This window comes from Mirounga leonina, unplaced genomic scaffold (assembly GCF_011800145.1).
Source record: "Mirounga leonina isolate KUSES-001 unplaced genomic scaffold, KU_Mleo_1.0 Mir_165, whole genome shotgun sequence".
In the NCBI taxonomy this organism is placed as follows: domain Eukaryota; kingdom Metazoa; phylum Chordata; class Mammalia; order Carnivora; family Phocidae; genus Mirounga; species Mirounga leonina.
In genome coordinates, this window is record NW_023270415.1 from 80,897,041 (window position 1) to 80,914,158 (window position 17,118).

Genomic DNA, 17,118 nt, shown 5'->3' on the forward strand with positions numbered 1-17,118 from the left:
AGCAGCCCTTGTTAACGCTACCTCAAAATCCACGGCCATGATCGAAAAGTTGATGAATGCAACCACATAAAAGCTTCTACGTGGCAAATCACAAACAATAACCAAAGCAGAAGGCACATGACCTAATTCACCTGACACTCAAAGAGCTAATTTCCATAATCCATAGGAAAAAGATCAACAACACCGTTTGTAAAAAATGAGCAAAGGAACAGAAAGTCCACAAAGAAAATACAAATGGCTCTTTGATATAAAAGATACCAAACTCATTCCTACTGAAGGGAATCCAGATGTGTCCCTATCGAAGCTTGATCGCTGCCGGCGCGGCAGGCAGGGCCCCCCCGGGGGGTGGGGGCGCAAACACTCGGCACAGCAACTGGGGGGGCAGTCCGGCGGTGCGCGGCTCTCTGGGCCAGCACCTGCACGTCAAAGCACTCGTCCTACACACATACCGTCCACTTAAACGTGTACAAAGTGACACAGGAACGAGGCTGTTCCTTACGTAACAGGCAAAGACTGAAAATCACCTCGGGTGCCGTCAGCAAAGGACTGCTGAATTCGTTCCAGCCCCTCCATGCTGGAAGTATTCTGCGGCTGTCAAAAAGAAAAAGAGAAGCTCTCCGTACCAACACAGAAAGGCTTCCAGGACATTTTATTCAGTAGGGGGAGAAATAAAGACCAAGGTGAACAAATCTGTCATCACGTGCCTTGCGCGAGACAAAGGAAAAACACGAACGTCTGCATCTGTGTGTGGCTGACACACGCTCGTGCGTACGTGGCAGCGCGTGTAAGACCGCGAGACCAGCGTCACCTGCGGAGGTGGGGCCGGGCCGGCTGCGAGGCGAGACTCGTTACGTTCACCTGCATGCTCCCCACGTGGCTTTACCGTCGAGCTACACGGACCACTCAAAGTACTACACTGCAAGGACACCGGGAGAGCTCCACTGCGGTCCATCCACGCCGCGGAACAGGACTCGGTCACAAAAAGCAACAAGCTACCGATACGTGTAGCAACCTTGAGAAATCGCCAGGGAACCACACCAAAGGACAAAACCAGTCCCCAGACGTGACACGCTATAGGATTCCTTTTATATAACGTTCTTTAAATGACATTAGAGCAAGGAGGACGGACGAGCAGTTCCCAGGAGTTAAGGGGCGGGGGCAGCAGGCAGGGGGCGTTGAGGGGTCCCCTCAGTGATGGAATCCACTTGGACTGCACCCACGCCCGTATCCTGGGTGTGACACCCATGTCACCACGGGGAAAACTGGGGAAGGGTCCCAGGGATGCCCAGAATCATTTCTTACAACTGCTTGTGAACGTACCATTGTCGTGAAATAAAAAATTGAAGAATACAAAAATGACATCAGGCTGTCCGTCTCCATGCCCAAGGTCACTCAGCGGACAGAGCAGAGGCCATACTCAACCTGATCTGCCAAGCACCTACCTCCTGGAACATGAGATCAGAAGGCAGGTGGGCCACCACAGGGCTAATCTCTCCATGCACAGGGGAGTCCCAGGAGGAAAGGGAGGAAGCCCAGGGATGAAGAGTGGTCTTCCAGGGGCACAAGGTTGCATGGCCCAGCGGTGTGAGCATCAGGAAAGGGGCCACCATCTCCAGTCCCCTCCCTCGGGAAGCAGGGCAACACGGAGCTCCCTGGCCCCTGGAGGTGGAGCCATGGGCTTCCTTCTGGACAATGAGTTGTGAACAAAAGCAACCCAGCTCCCTGCTGAGCCAAGCATTTCATTCCCAGGACAAGACCCAGAGTTCTTTCCCTCTGGCAGGAAGACCACACATTCCCAACAGCGGATGCTCCCGTCAGCCTGGGGCTCTGACCGTACTGAGCCAGTCCCGCCAATCCCTGATGGACACGTATCTCTCTGGCTTCAGGCGACTGACACTTGGGGGACGCCTGTTACCACAGCAAGATCTAGCCTGTACCAACAGGACCTCCAGCCACCCAATCGCATCTGTGCCTATATCTGGCCGTCTGACCTCACTCCTGCCAACCTGGCCCTCCGGCACAAAAGACAGAGCCCTGCATGCTGTCTGTGGGGCCCTCTCCTACCACGGCCTCCAGTCCCCTCCGGCAGGACGGCAGAGGTCCGGAAAGGCAGCAGGTGTTCTGCCCCAACGTACCGTCAGACCAAAGGACGCAGGGCTGCAGCCCACAGCGGCCGACGGCTCTGGCCTCTGCTTGCCCACGTGTAACAGGAGGGCTGAACCCGTTTCAGAACTAGGCCTCGTTACAGAATCCCTTCTTCAAACATGTACTCCACAAGGTACAGGGGACACATGAAATTGGAGCTGTTCTGGGTAAAGGAAGGGGCTGCACACGGCAGGGGTGACTAGAGCCCCCGTCCCGTCCCAGTGAGCAGCTCTCCACAACCCAGGCTCCTGGGTGCTACAGGCCAGCACCGCTAAGACAGAGCCCGGACTTCATGGTTGGACACGCTGGGCTCTACGCCCAGCCCTGCTGAGCTCACTTCTGGCCTTGGGAAAATGGAGTCACGTCTCGCAGTCCAAGAGAAAGGATCCGCCCCCTGCCCTGCTCTGATCATGGCATCAAGACCACCATGTGGTCTCAGGGCACCGCAGTACCCCCCACACGCCTCCACACGCCTCCCCCCTGCCAAGTGCTCGTCTGCTCCCGGCAGCCAGGCTACCCGTGCCCCAGGAAGCAGTGAGCTGCAGGATCTGGAAGACCCCACCCAGCAGCTGTGAGTCACCCTTCCCCCTGCCCCGGCTCCAAGTGGGGGTCTCCTTTTGCTCTGAGGAGCGGATATCGCTCCGGTAAAGCACCTGCTCACGGCTGGCCCACCCACGTTCTCGGTGCCCCTCACAGCTTCCTGCCACCAGTGCTGCTGGCTAAGAAACAGCTCTTTCCAATCGCTAGCTCCTGCTTGCACAAGTGTTCACTGGGCGCCTATCATGTGCTCTTCCCATCCTGGGGCCACAGAGACAGAAAAGACGCAGTAACCCTGGGGGAGAGCACAGAGAGCCCAACACCACAGGCAGAGAGGAACTGGCCAGGCAGGACTGGAGAGTCTGCAACCCACCCTGTGCCCTGCCCTCCCGAAGACCTCAAGCCAAGGCAGAGGCAGGCCAACAGACGGAGCAGGCTTCCAGAGCAGCACTCGGCCGAGCCTCCGACACGCGGAGGAGGTCACCAGGTGGGGCTGGCACCGGCCATTTCAGGCAGACGGACAGCGGAGCGGACACCCAAGGGCAGGCTCGGGAGGCCCAGAAGTCGGCCTGGCAGGCTGACCAGAGGCTGGAAGGTGATCAGGTCAAGCCGCGAGGAGCTGCAAGAGCCAAGGGAGGGAGGCGGCCCGCCCATGCACGGACCAGCGCCCTCAGGGGTTTTCAGCAGAAGAGGCCACACAGCGCTGTACCCAGCAAGGAAAGCCACGACGTTAAGAGTGGATAAAGAAGGCCCCGGCTGGAGGCTGCAGACCAGTGAGAATGCCCGCCCCTACAACCGAAGATTCTCTGGCCCCTGGACCAGGAAGAAGAAGACCGGACTCCCCTGTGCAACCCGGACTCTCCCCTCCCCACCCACACTCTGGGCACACTCATCAGCACCTTCGCTGTGGGTGCTGCAGCGGGGGAGAGGTCAGACCTGAGTAACAAGGCCAGCTCCTCATTAGTGCCACTGCTAAAAGCCTGTGTGGAGCAGGCAGCCAAGCCCAGGAAGGAGGCTGTTGTGCCGTGTGATTTTAACGTGGGGGAAGACTGATTCTGGGCTGCCGGTTTAAAAACATGTCCCTTTCCAAATCCTGGGCTGGAATGGATTATGGATCCCAGTGGAGGGCAGCCAAAGGTAGCTGGGGCAGGAGAGAGTGGGGGTTGCACCCCTCCCTCCTCGTGGCTGGCTCTGCCCAGCCCCTCAGGGTGCCTGACCCCCCGCCCTCCTGTCTTCCCCAGATGCCATCCCACCCCCCTCCCTCACCTTCTTCACCCCCAAAGTCCGGCTTCCTAGCCAGCTCAGGCTCCGTGTGCACCCCTCAGCCCACACCCAGGGTCTGGCTCAGGTGACAGAAGAACAGATGTGAACACGCGGATGCCCGAGCTTGGCACCAGGCCCCCGAAGCCCTGAGAACGCTGACTGAGTCACAGGTCAGGGAGAGCCAGCCACCAGCCCAACAGTGAGCTCATTGTACCCCCTTCCATCCAGCCTCACTGGGTCCACCCCAGCCTCTGGTCTCCACGTGCTACTTTGCCCTTTGATACCTGGATTCCCTAAAGCTCTCAGACCTTTGCCAAGCTCTCCTCTGGAATGAGCCTGATGGCAGCTCGATCTGGGGGAGAAGTCCAGGATTAAGTCTTTCTTAATACAACCACGGCAACGTTCACGGGGTCCTGTAACTCACAGGGCATCCTTCAGGACAGAAGTGCCTCCCGAACAGTCCCCCTGCACCCCCCTCCACCGCGAAGCAGCAGGGCAGGAGTGCGGGGCAGACGGGCCAGCTCGGGGTGAGCTGGCTCTGCAGCCCGAGGGCTGGGTTCAAATCCTGACCCGTCACTGACGGGCCTGTGCCTCTGAATAAGCCCCCCAGCCCTGGGGAGTCTCCTGATCTGAGGACATAACGAACCCAGCAGGGGCCGGCAGACACCAGCGGTCAACAAGCAGGGCTGACTGCCGCGGCGACCACGTCAGTTCTCCCCTGTTCCTGCTCAAAAGCAGCCCACACCTCGCCCTGGCCATCCAGCAGAGCAGGCACTCCAAATCAGAAGCCAGCCCGAAGGTCACTCCGAAGGGGGCCACGGCAGCCTCTCGGGCACCCCCGGGCCCCCACAGCCCTCCCTCCTGCCCTGGGCTTGCGTGCCCGCCCCTGCGATGGCGCTGGTGCCCACCCCACCGGGTGGCTGCAGGACCAGAAAGGGCAGGCTCGGCGACACGCTAATGAGGGACATCAGTCAGGATGCCACAGCTAAGACACCGCGTGTCTGCAGGACGTCACCGCTTCCGCACCAGGACGCTAACTCCGTCGGGGCTGGGCCCAGTCCCCCTCCCAGGGGAAATCAGACACAGAAAATAAGACCGTTTCCCATGGATCCAGTTACAGAAAACAATAAAGGTTTGTTGGGCCAGCGCTGCAGGCTGGGGACTCGTGGGGTCAGCGTGACCACCGGGCTCTGCTCTCCCACGTCCGCCTCGGGGACGGCTGCTCTCTCCCCAAGCGGGAGCTCGGTGCTGCCGGGGCAGTGAGCACCCTGCTGCCCCCGTCCCGCGAGGAAAGTCGCAGCGGTCCCCGGCCAGCAATCACTCTGCTGCGGGGCCCTGTGGCGTGCCGCCACCACCACGGACCCAGCCACAGGCTCCCGAGCCCCGGGACCGACAGGCCTGGGCCCCGTGGACTGGGGGAGGGTGCAGGCCTCCCACTGCCCGCGGCAGCCTCCCACCACAGGCCCCGGCTGTGATCTGCCCCGGACCCCCGCCCCGCCCCTGCAGCCCATCTCCCCCAGCAATCCTCAGCAGGGCTCCCGCCGGGCCTCCCCAGCTCAGGCCCCAGTCACACGGGCCTGTGGGAGACCCGCACTGCCGTGCCTTCCCTCGGGCCCCCTGCTGCCTGGAACGTCCTCCTTCACATCCACCGCCAGGCTAATGCTCGGTTTTCAAGACTCAGCTCAGGCCTCACCAGCATCCAAGACCCCTTCCCCGATACAGACCTGGACCCTCCAGCCCCACCCACAGTCACACGCACCGTGGGGGCCCCTCTCTACACCCCTCACTGACCCCTCCCTGTGACCTCACTCCCTAACCTGTGCACAGGAGCCTCCCTGGCGAGGCCAGGAAAGCCTTCAGGGCAGCCCGCCTGTGCTCACCGCACATCCTGACCTGTGGGCAAGACCTGGCCTTCAAGAATCCTTCAGAGCGTTGCCCATCCCATGTGGCAGCCCTGGGCACAGAGACCATGGCAGGGCCCTGCCACGGTCACTGTGCCCAGGGCTGCCAGTCACAGTTCCACCTGCCAGTCACAGTGCCCAGGGCTGCCAGTCACAGTTCCACCTGCCAGTCACTGTGCCCAGGGCTGCCAGTCACAGTTCCACCTGCCAGTCACTGTGCCCAGGGCTGCCAGTCACAGTTCCACCTGCCAGTCACAGTGCCCAGGGCTGCCAGTCACAGTTCCACCTCCCTGCGTCCGGCACCTGCCCCAGCACAGAGACATGGGCAGCCCACGAACCGGCCCGAGTCCTCACGGGGCTCCCCCAAGCCTGCGGCGGACCTAAGCAGAGCAGGGCTCCCCCGAGCGTGCTGTGGGTTTGAAGCCAAGTGCGCAGTCAGCTTTACCTCACACCTGTCCCCACCAGGCTTCAGACTGACGGGGACAATCCCGCAGCTGCAACGGGCTTCTGAGGACAGCCCCGGATGGCAGAGAGCGCACTGAACCGAGGGCCCCCGGGGGGCATCACCGTCCCCATTGGCTCTGCGGGCTCAAGCACCTGCGAGGTACCAGGTCCGGCTCACGGGCGAGTCCTGTCTTCTCCGCCAGGATGCGGGCCAAGGCAACTACCTCCCCTCCTGCGAGAGGTTCTCCGGGCACCACGGCGGGGCCAACAGGCAGCGTGGCGCAACAAGAACGTTCAGCTCAGCTCCGTCACCACCAACCTCACTCCTTCAACACACAGCAGCCACTGGCTCCGGGCCTGGGCCACAGGCGGGCAGCAGAGGTGCAGCTCCCAGGTGCAGGCGGCAGGCCGGCGGGCAGTGCACGGAGGCTAGAGCCTCTGCCAAGGCCCCGCTCGGGTGCGGGAGCAGCCCCCTGAGCCCCACGTTCCTCGCCTAGAACCAGGAATGGCAGCTCCGTCACCCGCCTCACGCACCCAAATGGGAGCCAGGTGTTCACGGCACAGAAGCACGAGCGAGGATCCACGCTGACCGCGCAGGGCTGCGGCCCTCGTTCCTTCTGTCTGTTTGCTCCTCTCCCTAGAGGGTCCTGTCACCCAGGACAGGACGTGGCTCGGACGCGGGGACTATTCGGGAGCGGGCAGTGTGGGGCGCCACAGCAGAGAATGCTGAATCCAAGAGGAGGCCCATGTCCGGAGCACCAGTGAGTCCGTCACGAATCCCACGAACCGGATTCTCACAGAGTAAATCACAGCGGGCCTGGGCCTGCAGGCTAATTCCACTCAGAGCACACAACGCCGTTGGAGCAAACCCAGGAGCCACAGACACACCTAAGCCATGGCCAGCTGTCCACACGGGAGTCAGAGAAACAAAACGCCCAGGCCTCGGAAGCCACCACATGTCCCGGGCTGAACGGATGCAGTCTCAGGACTTCTCAGTGAAGGGACTCAGGGCAAGTTCCCTTTTCTCTGCCCGGTTCTTCACCTGTTCTGGGGGCCTTGACCTGCTGAGCTCCCGGGCTCACCGTGAGGATGAGCTGAGCCCAAGCCTCAAGTGCTGAGGACCAGAGCCTGGCACCAGAGTGCCCCATGAGTGTGGCAGGGATGGTGAGCGCCACCACCGCCAGGATGCCCACCCACCCTTTCTGACCAACCAAACCTCGCCCTGCTGCCTGGCTCAGCTCAAATCCCAAATCCTAGGAAGACCTCCCTTCTCTGGGACCCGTAGCACGAATCTAGCCCCTGTCATTAAAGGCTCGGGACATGCTTGGTCACAGTTGGAGTCTCCTCCCCCAGCTGGAAGGTAAGTTCCACCTCCCTGCTTCGAGCTTCCCCACATCTTGAACAGACCCCCAGCCGCAACTGCATTTCTCACCATGTTCTCCGTGCTGTTTTATAATGCCAGTCCACTCCCTCATCGAAATCTGCGGGCTGCCCACAACAGACTCCGGGCCGGGCACCCAACATACAAGGATGACCGAGACGGAGGTCCCTGTGCAGTCATGTGCAGGATAAACACAGACACAGATCACCTCAGGGTAATACCGAAGGCAGGCTAAGCACCAGGTGCCTATGGGCCATGGGCGTGTGGGTGACCCTCACCCAGGGAGGCAGGGGACAGGGAGGTTCCAAAGGAGACATCAGGAACACAAGGGCGTTCCAAAAAGAAGAGCTAGCTGTCACGCTGGTGAAAAGAGACATGGGATGGGCAGGAGACAAAGCCTCCGACACGGCCGGGGTGCGTGAGGCAAGTCATAGAAGATGTGGCTGGAGGAACATGCGGGAGCCAGACCCCGACCTTCACCCTAAAGGCAGCAGGGAGCTGGGGAAGGGACTCCAGGGTGCCTGCCTGCCCAGGAGCCTGTGAGCCCCAGATGGCAGCTCCTGTGTGGAGGCACCCACCTCCCCTGCACAGGAACCTTGCCTGGACGCAGTCGGGGCAGCCAGGCCAACAGAGGAGCTAAAGCTCCACCTCTTCCAGGAAGCATCCTTGGATTTGCCCCTCTTCCACAGCCACCTGCAACCACGACTTGGGTCCTGCACCTGCATCGCCCGGGGCAGGTACCTGCTACTGCAGATTTCTACTGGGGACCTACCAGGCCACAGGCTGAACCTGGAGAGTGCCCTTTCCACGGGCTGCAGCACTCCCACACGGACCAGCTTCATCTGTATCTTCGCCCCAAGTCTCTGTCCCTGCTCGGGGTGCGGTGAAGCGCAACCCCCATCCCTGCCTCCCAGGGGCCCCCCCACAAGCCAGAAAACAAACAAACGCGTGGCAGTGACAGAAAATGGGGTGCTGGCAAGGGAGGCAAGCAGAGGCGGGGCCGGAAACCCTGGTGGGAGAGGACCGTGAGGCCCGCCGGCGGGCCGTGCCCGCAACAGGTGAGCCGCCATTGCAGCAGGACCTGGGAGAAGGGCTGCAAGCGGGCAGGGCGGGACAGGGAGCCGGCGGAGCTGGGACGGAAGCAGGCCCGCCCCGCGCAGCGGCGCCCAGAACTTTCTGCGATGGGGCAGGGTTCCATACCTGAGCCACGCGTGGCTGCTGCCGCCACGCCGGACGGCGCACCCGGAGCCCCGGGCCCGGGAGCCGTGGGACGCCAGCCCCGGGCAGGAGGCCGCCGGGGTCCCACGGGGCCAGCGCAGAACCGGGGCGGCCCCCGGCGCTCGGCACCGGGAGGAGGCGCCTCGGAAGCCGAACGTGGAGGAGGGCGGAAAGGCCGGACGCGACGGCCTCGAGGGCGTGGGGCTGACGGCCGCCCCGCGCGCCCCACAAGTGGGACCCGAGGCCTGCGGGCGACCGCGCGCATGCGCCCTCAGGTGGGTCTCCCCGCACCGGCGCCCTGGGGGCGGAGCCGCGGCGCCCCCGGCCCGCCCGGCCGCCCCGCCCCTTCCACTGCGGCCACGCCCTCCGGAGGTCCCGCCCCCTAGCGGCGGCCCCGCCCGCAGAGGCCCCACCCCTTGCCCCGCCCCGCCCCCGCGCGCCCCGTACCCTCCACCCGGCCCCCGCCCCCCCCGACCTCGGGCCGCGCGACCTCCCGGCCAGGCCCGCCTGGCCCCGCCGACCCGGCCCGGCCCGACCCCGCCGCCTCACCTGGGCCGGGGTGCTCGCGGGCGCGCTCCGAGAGCTCTCGGCGGGAGGGGCGGTGCAGGGGGCGGAGCCGAGACCTAAACGTCACGTGACGGCCCCTCCCGCGCCGGGCGAAGAGGCCGTCCCTCGCCCGTCCGTCGGTCCCGGCGCCTCGCGCCAGCCAATGGCCACCCGAGCCGCACCGTGCCGTGCATGGCGTGCGCCCGAGGACTACAAGTCCCAGACTGCCCCGCGGGGACGACCGGAAACGGCCGGAGACGGCGGCCGGCTGGGCCACAAAAGCTTCTCAGGCTGGTCTTCCCGACGGGCGTCGAGGGCCGCAGTCGTCAGGAGCCGCCCGAGGGTCCCCGGGGCTGCGCGGTCCCTTCCCCAGCCCTGTGAGATGACAGGCCCGTTGTCACCCCCGAGCCTCAGTCTCCGCATCCGTGGATCCGAGGCTGGCGGGGGAGGGGAGGAGGCGGAGGGTGACCGTGAGAGTGAACTGGACCAAGAAGTGCCCAGGGCCCGGCCTCCGAGGCCTTTGCCTGGGGCCGCAGCCCCGTGGAGCCCCTGCCCGGGAGCAGCACCTGCCCCTGCAGAGGCCTTGCTGGGGTCGGGCTCCCCGCCGCCTCCCCTGCAGGGGTGGGTCCCGCTGGTGAGGGGACCTCGGGCCGGCATGCCCTCTCTCTGAGCCTGCTTCCCCACAGGTGAGCCAAGAGCCACGGCGGGGGCAGGAGAGGGGCCTGCGCCAGGGACGGGTCCTCCTTACCAACTTCTTTGGCCCCGGGTCAAAGGCAGCCTTCCAACACCTGCTGATGGTCAGCGCCTGGAGGGGCATCTCCACGGAGGGGCTGGGCAGGGGCAGCCTCCTGTCAGGTGCACTTCGGGAACGGGCCCTGTTCCTGATGCTCAGGACGTTCTGAGGTCTTAAGTTTGTGCACAGATGTGTGTGCACAAGATCTGAGTGTGAACAAGTCCTGTATGTGTGTGGGCACTGTGCACATGGACACTGGGCGAAGGTGTGGACACAACACGAGTGTGAACAAGTGTGTGAACACAAGGGTGTGTTTGCGTGTGTGCTCGGATGAGAGCATGGGGATGATCGCATGTGGTAGGAGTGTGTGTGTGTGTGTGTGTGCACTCGCTCGCACAGGTGGGAAGGAAAAGGGAGCACCAGCAGACCACCATGCGTTTGCTCAGATCAGCCTGTGCCCAGTTCATACTCATCGTCACCATGGCCTTGGGGCCAGTGGCATGTGCCCATTTCACAGAAGCCGGGATTTGGACAGGGCTTCTCACCCTGCTCCTGGGACACCTGGAGGGCAAAGGAAGCCAGGTCTGGCCCCGCAGGTGACTGCTGGCCACAGCTGAGGATGGAGGGCACCGTAGTCTTCGGGTCCCTTCAGAAGGGACGGATGTGGCTGGCTAGCCGATGGGACTGTCCTCTCTCCTTGTCCTTGTCCTCTCTCCAGAATGCGGGCAGTGTTTGGAGGACAGCAGCCACTTGGGGACCAAGCTGAGGATGGGGAACCTCTGCCCCAACTGCACCCCAGCCTCACCGTCACGTCACAGGCCCCTGCCTCCTTCCTGCTACTACGGACACCATTCCCAGCAGATACACCTCTGTGCACCTCGGGATGGACCCGTCACCCTTTCAAGTGTGTGTCCTGCCCAGGAGGGGCTTCTGGAGGGCAGGCCCGGACATTTGTGCTTACATGGAGGCACGTGACGGGGCCTCAGGGAGCAGCGACAAGTGTGTGAGTGAGCTCATGAGCTGTACCTGCAGGGCTCACTTTTCACATGGTGCTCCCCGTGTCACGGGTGAGGCAGGCCCAGGCACAAGCTGGGTAGAGGACTGGGCGAACTGGGAGCGTGGGTGTGCCCAGGCACCTGCTGGGACAGGGCTGGCATGGGCCCGCACACGGCCCGCGCCATGTCCCGCCGACCCTCGGAGACCGGACTTGTCACTGCACGGGCCTCCTTGGGAATCAACTCCATCGTGAGACTTGTAACAGCCTCCCAGGTATTTGACGCCAAGCAGCAGTGGCAAAAAAAAAGTAAAAGCAAATCCCTGAGTGTTGTCTTTGCTAATCACATCCTCAGTGAGGGATGTGTTTGCCGCCCCTCCTGGGAAAGGGCCTGCTCATCCCCAACCCTGAGGGAGGAGGCATCTCCACGCCCCGAGGAGCCCGTTCTGCCTGGCTTCCACACCCGCCCCCAGGCCCCCTGGCAGTGTCCCCCTCCTGTCTCACCAAAGCTTCCCCTGTTCACCATCATGTACTCATTCAACAATCTTGGCTTCCACTGTCAGGCAACACACTGGGCCCTGGGGAGACCATACAATTAGATCTGGTTGCTAAGGACAGAAAACCCCAATAACATTGGCTCAGACGGGATCAGTGTTTATTTACCTCTAACACTACACCTCTGAGGCCAGATAGGTGGCAGGGCTGCAAACGGGACCTCACAGTCCCCAGGGCCCCAGATTCCTTTACTCCAGGTGTTCCTCCATTTAGGTCTTTGGCCGCGTGGCCATCAGGTCTGCTGTGCAGACTGCTGGAAGAACAGGACCATGGGGAGGCTACAGGCACACTCCGACCCCAATCCTGCCCATTGAAGGACACCTCCTAGATCCCCACCCTCTTGGCCAGAGCTGGGTCCCCAGGCCCCTGCAGCCGGTGGCTCGGGGGGCGAGGAAGTGTCTTCCTCCTGGAGGCTAAGCTCCCAACTGCCCTCTGGGCCCCTGGGCCTAATCAGCGGCACCGCTGACAGGCTCACCTAGCCCACCTAGGTGAGCTAGGATGGGCTCACCTAGCAGCCGGACCTCTGCACCACCACTGATGGCAGAACCCCTTCCGCTCCACCACGGGTTCTGCTCCTCATCCCGCAGGTCAGAAACCTGGCCAGTCCGGAAGGGCACACACAGGGCCGCTAGGCGCTCTCTGCGGGACGGGGTCGTGGGCCGAGGAGGCAAATCCCCGTATGCTATGTTTGACGTAGGAGTTTGGGCAGAAACTGACACAGGAGGTGGATGTGGCAACCTTCTTCAGCATCCATATCAGGTTCATGCTGTTCCTGCCTGACAAACTCCTACTCATCCTTCAGCACCCAGCCCAAATGGCACTCAGTTTGTGTGGCAGACCCCGGAGTGGTGAGCCAGGGACACTTGCTGGGCACATGGGAGGCCAGTGATAGCTCGCGGTGAGAGCGAGTGAGCAGGAAGGTAAGCTAAGAGGGGCTGTGGCCGCGATGCTCGCTGATGCTGATTTCTGTCCCCCTGGACGCGCCACAGCGCCCGGCCTGCCTGGCAATGCGGTGTCCCACAATGGCCCGTGGTGGCCCCAGACACAGGACCATGAGCAGAGCCAGGCACCTCTTCCTGCTGCCTGAGCCCGCCCTGCTGTCCTTCCAGCCGCCCCGCAGCAGAGGGTCTCAGCCTCTCCAGGCCTCCCACTGATGCCCCTGGGGCCAAAGGAGGGAGGACCAGGCAGGTGGCTTTCTTAGGAAGTGACTGAGTTTGGGAGGACGAAGTTTGGGTTACAGGAAGTGGACAGAGGCAAAGGCGCCGCCCTCTGCAGGACCCAGGCCTCCATCTTCTTGAGCTCCAGGTGGCACCTGGGGGTGTGGGGACAGCGCGTCAGGCCAGCACCATTTCCCAGGGGCTCAAGAAGGACAGGACTCCTCATCACGGAGAGTGGGGGTGAGGGCTTAAAAATCAGGGGCAAGAGAAGTAGGTGGCAGGGGTGTGAAGGGCAGAGGCGGGCCCCCCTCCACCCCAGACTGCTTTGGGCTCCTGTGGGGGGCACCCACGGAGCATTGTCTCAGGGTGGGGCTGGAAAGGCAAGGCTGGAGACTTCCCATGAGTGAGGAGTGGAGCCCGGGCCCCCAGTGGGCACAGGCCCGGGGACCCTCACACTGAAATCCACCTAGCTACAGCCTGCAACCCACTCTGATTTCCTCCGAGGTGCTCTGCAAATGCGGCACATCATTCTTTCGATAACGAGGGTCTGTGTCGGGACAGGCAGGATCCATCTTCCCTCCCCTGCCCCTCGTATCCCTCCAGCTGAGCCGCCAGCCCCCTGGCCACGGCCAACCAGCAGCCCTAGCCTCCTGTCAGCCCTGTAGCATCTTCCCCAGGGTGTGCAGCTTGACCCCTGGTTCTACCACGTGCCTGCCAAGAGGCCCCGCAAGTCACACACCTGCCCTGAGCCTCAGCTTCCTCATGCGTGTGGGCGGCACAGACCATAATGTGTCCGGCTCTGTGGAGGTAACAGAGGCTTGAGTGGGTCATGCCTGGAACGCCTTTAGGGGCCCTCAGCCCAGGGCCTGGCCCACTGGGAGCCTGTGGCACATGTGAGCTCGTGGTGCGTCTGATTTATCATTGATATCTCAGTGGGCACCTGGTACTGCTGCTAGGAGCATGTGGGCAGTGCCCGCAGAGGATGTCAGAGGAGCAGAGGGGACGGACGGGGCCAAAGAATCAGGTACGGAGCCATGAGTCTGTTGTTAGAAGGTATGAGAAAACAGTGCACGATCTGAATACCAGGGTTTCAGAAAGGTTTCCCAGAGAAGGGACATTTTGGCTGGGTGCTGAAGGATGAGTAGGAGTTTGTCAGGCAGGAACAGCATGAACCTGACATGGATGCTGAAGAAGGTTGCCACATCCACCTCCTGTGTCAGTTTCTGCCCAAACTCCTACGTCAAACATAGCATACGGGGATTTGCCCAACCCCCACCTCCCTTCCCCCTTCCAGACACCCATACGCACAAACGCAGTCCCACACGCTCACATTCTCACACTCACAGAGGCAAGAACTGACTTCAGCATGCTACCCCCACCCCACCCAGGAACCCAAGCCCCCCGCCCCCCACTGCGGCTGCAGGGAACCATGGTAATGAGATGCTAATGAGCAAAGGTAAAAATCACAGAGAACAGCATTTTGTAAAATCACAACACTTTGTATTTCCAGGGGCTCCCTCCCCGCAAGCATGCTGCCAAAGCTCACGACCGCGCTGCGTGTAGGCGGAAAGCACCCGTCAGCCCCTCCTCCGGGGTTGTTGATGGGGTCCAGAGGTGGCAGCGAGGGGAGCACTTGGCTCCAGGCCCCGCCCGGCGGCGCTCCTCTTCTCCCCGGCTTATGCACCTGGTCTGATCCGGGGGGTGTGGAGCCGCCTGCCTGATGCCCCTCCTGGGCCACCCATCCCACCAGGATCCCGGCACCCCAGAACCTTCCAGACGCTGCCCCATGCCCGCCGCTGCACCCTCCCTCCTCAGCCTCCACCCCTGGTCTCTACCCAGCCTGGCTCCTTTGCCTGGAAGGTGAAGTCCTCCATCCTTCGAGGCTGCCCTTCCCACACACTTGCCCCTCCCCCAGGAAGCCTTCCTAAGCCTGGGCCTGGGTGTGCGGCCTCCTCCAACGTGCCTCGTTCACAGCACTGAGGGCACCATCTGCCCCCCAAACTGGGAGCCACTTGTTGGCGGCAACTGGCACGTGGTTGCTGTCCATTGTGTTTGTTGAGTGAATGCGCTGGGAGTGGCTGAGCTGTGCGGGTCCGGGAGACAGTCCAGACTATTCCAGGGGAAGCTGAGGCCCAGAGGAAGGGTGTGGCTCCCTGGCCCTCCTTGGCTGTGGTGGTGGAGCGGGTCCTGAGGGCTGGGGGCCACCCTGTCTCTCCCCCGCCCCTGGGTCCTCCCTGCTCCCCATGCTCCATCAACGCCCTCTGAGCCAGAGCCCCTAGCCGACCCTTCTCTGCCTCAGATACCTGCCCCTTGGCCAAGCTACAGGCTCTGAAGATCAGGTGGGCAAGGGGGCTTGAGGCAGGGCTTCTGCTCTGGGGCTGCCGGGCCCGCGCTCCTTCACCCCCCAGCCTCACGGAGCCTAAGTGCTCAGAGGCGCCTGGCATCAGGATGGACAGAGTCTCTGGCCCCCTGGAGGTCGTGGAGCTGAGGAAAAGGTGATCTAAGCTGGACGGAGGTGAGCGGCTCCCTGAGCCCCTCGGCAGGAAAGAGTTGGAGTACCCAGTTGCGGGAGGAGTTACCGTGCTGTCGACCATGCGACAGACCCCCCAGCATCTCCCTCGGTTTTCTTCACGGCAGGAGGCTAACACACAGGTAACCTTACAAAGACCAGGTGCGTGGGGGCCAGCACAGCTCCCACGACAAACAGCAAGGGCCCGGCTGGTGGGACTCCTCTGTGCCTGGCCCCAGGCCCCTGCAGGGGTGTTGGTCAGGGAGGCGAGGTCAGGGAGCGCCATGGGAGAAGGAGCCCGAGGCCTGAGGTCCAGCCCCCGTGTCTGGAGCCACATGGACATTTCCAGATCTGTAAGTTCCTTTTCCATCTGGAGAAAGAAGCCTCTGATCTCAGCTCTGATCCTCACTTGGGTGCAGCGTCACATTCGGGGCAGAGCACAGCCTCTTGGTGGGGGGCTCCCCTGCTCTCAGTCAAGGAAGAATGTGTTCCCAAGGCAAGTGCAGGGGGGTCTCTGGGCCCTGGGTATGCAAGGGTGCAGGCCTCGGGAGGAAGTCCTTCTGACCCTGTGATTCTCCAATTTGAAGATTCCAGTGTTCCGTGATTCCTTCCACAAGTGTTTACGGGGCTCACCATGGCAGGGAAGGTGGCTGTGGGAAGGACTTCGGGCAGAGGGGCCAAGTGGGCAAGGCTCCAAGGGACACCCAGCAGCAACTGTGATGACCACAGCTGCGGGGTCCAAGCTCCCCTCAGCCTCTGGGCCCCACGCTGTTCCACGTGAGATGTGGCTTTTAGGGGCACCGGGAGCTTTGTCCTGGTTCAGACCTGGCTCTTGGTCTTCTTTGCTGTGTGACTCTGAGCAAGTCACTCCACCTCTCTGGGCCTCAGTTCCTCCTGGGGAAATGGGTACCTGAGACCGACCACGTGGACATAAAGTATACAGAGCTTGGCAAACAGCTATTTGTACTTTGCACCATACCTGACAAGAAAGCAGAGTGCCAGGCTGTCCAAGATGGGAGGGGAGATGGGTCTGTCCCCGAGAGCCTCATGCATCTGTCCCTCCGCCCTGGTCCCTGACCATGTGGGTGCACAGCTCACCAGGCTCCTCTGGTGACCATGGGCCGGTGCTGGGGTGGGAGGTGTTGGGTGGTGTTGGGTGCATTGCCCATGTATGGTGATCACTGTTGTATTTATAGGGCTTGATGGGGATAAAAATAAAGCGAGGGCGATCTCGGGAGTCACCGCGGAGTGCAGTGCAGTGAGGAATCTGCCTCTCCTGCCTGGAGACGGGGCCTGGAGGGGACAGGCAGGGGCAGGGGCACATGAGCCCAGGATGATACATCTGGACCTATCGGTGGATGTCAGTGGATCCACATGCCCACCTGGAAGCAGAATTGCCACCACTACTGCTCTCTGCTTCTCCTACCCAGGCCTCCCTGTGGCCAAAGCCTTTATCAGTGGATGTCCAATGAGGTAGGGCCTCAGCCTGGGACCAGGGTCTGGGTCAGCATATGATCAGGGTCGGATTCAGTGTGTGACCAGGGTCAGGGTTCAGTGTGTGACCTAGATCGGAGCTCAGCGTGTGACCAGGATCAGGGCTCAGAGTGTGACCAGGATCAGGGCTCAGCGTGTGACCAGGGTCAGGGCTCAGTCTGTGACCAGGGTCAGGGCTCAGAGTGTGACCAGGATCAGGGCTCAGAGTGTGACCAGGGTCAGGGCTCAGAGTGTGACCAGG

General features: G+C 62.3%; 1 protein-coding gene across 11 annotated transcripts in view; it reads right to left on the minus strand.

Moving 5' to 3' along the window:
- The window catches only part of TSNARE1 (t-SNARE domain containing 1), a 163,606-nt gene extending 154,443 nt beyond the window's left edge, over positions 1 to 9,163 (minus strand). For all 11 annotated transcript variants that reach the window (XR_004680595.1, XM_035012034.1, XM_035012033.1 and 8 more), the window contains exon 1: positions 8,872 to 9,163. Coding sequence is in view for 10 of the 11 variants with exons in the window: in XM_035012034.1 (XP_034867925.1) it covers positions 8,872 to 9,154 (283 nt within the window). In the remaining variant the exon portion in view is untranslated. The remainder of the gene's footprint in view (positions 1 to 8,871) is intronic.
- Between the last annotated feature and the right edge of the window lie 7,955 nt (positions 9,164 to 17,118).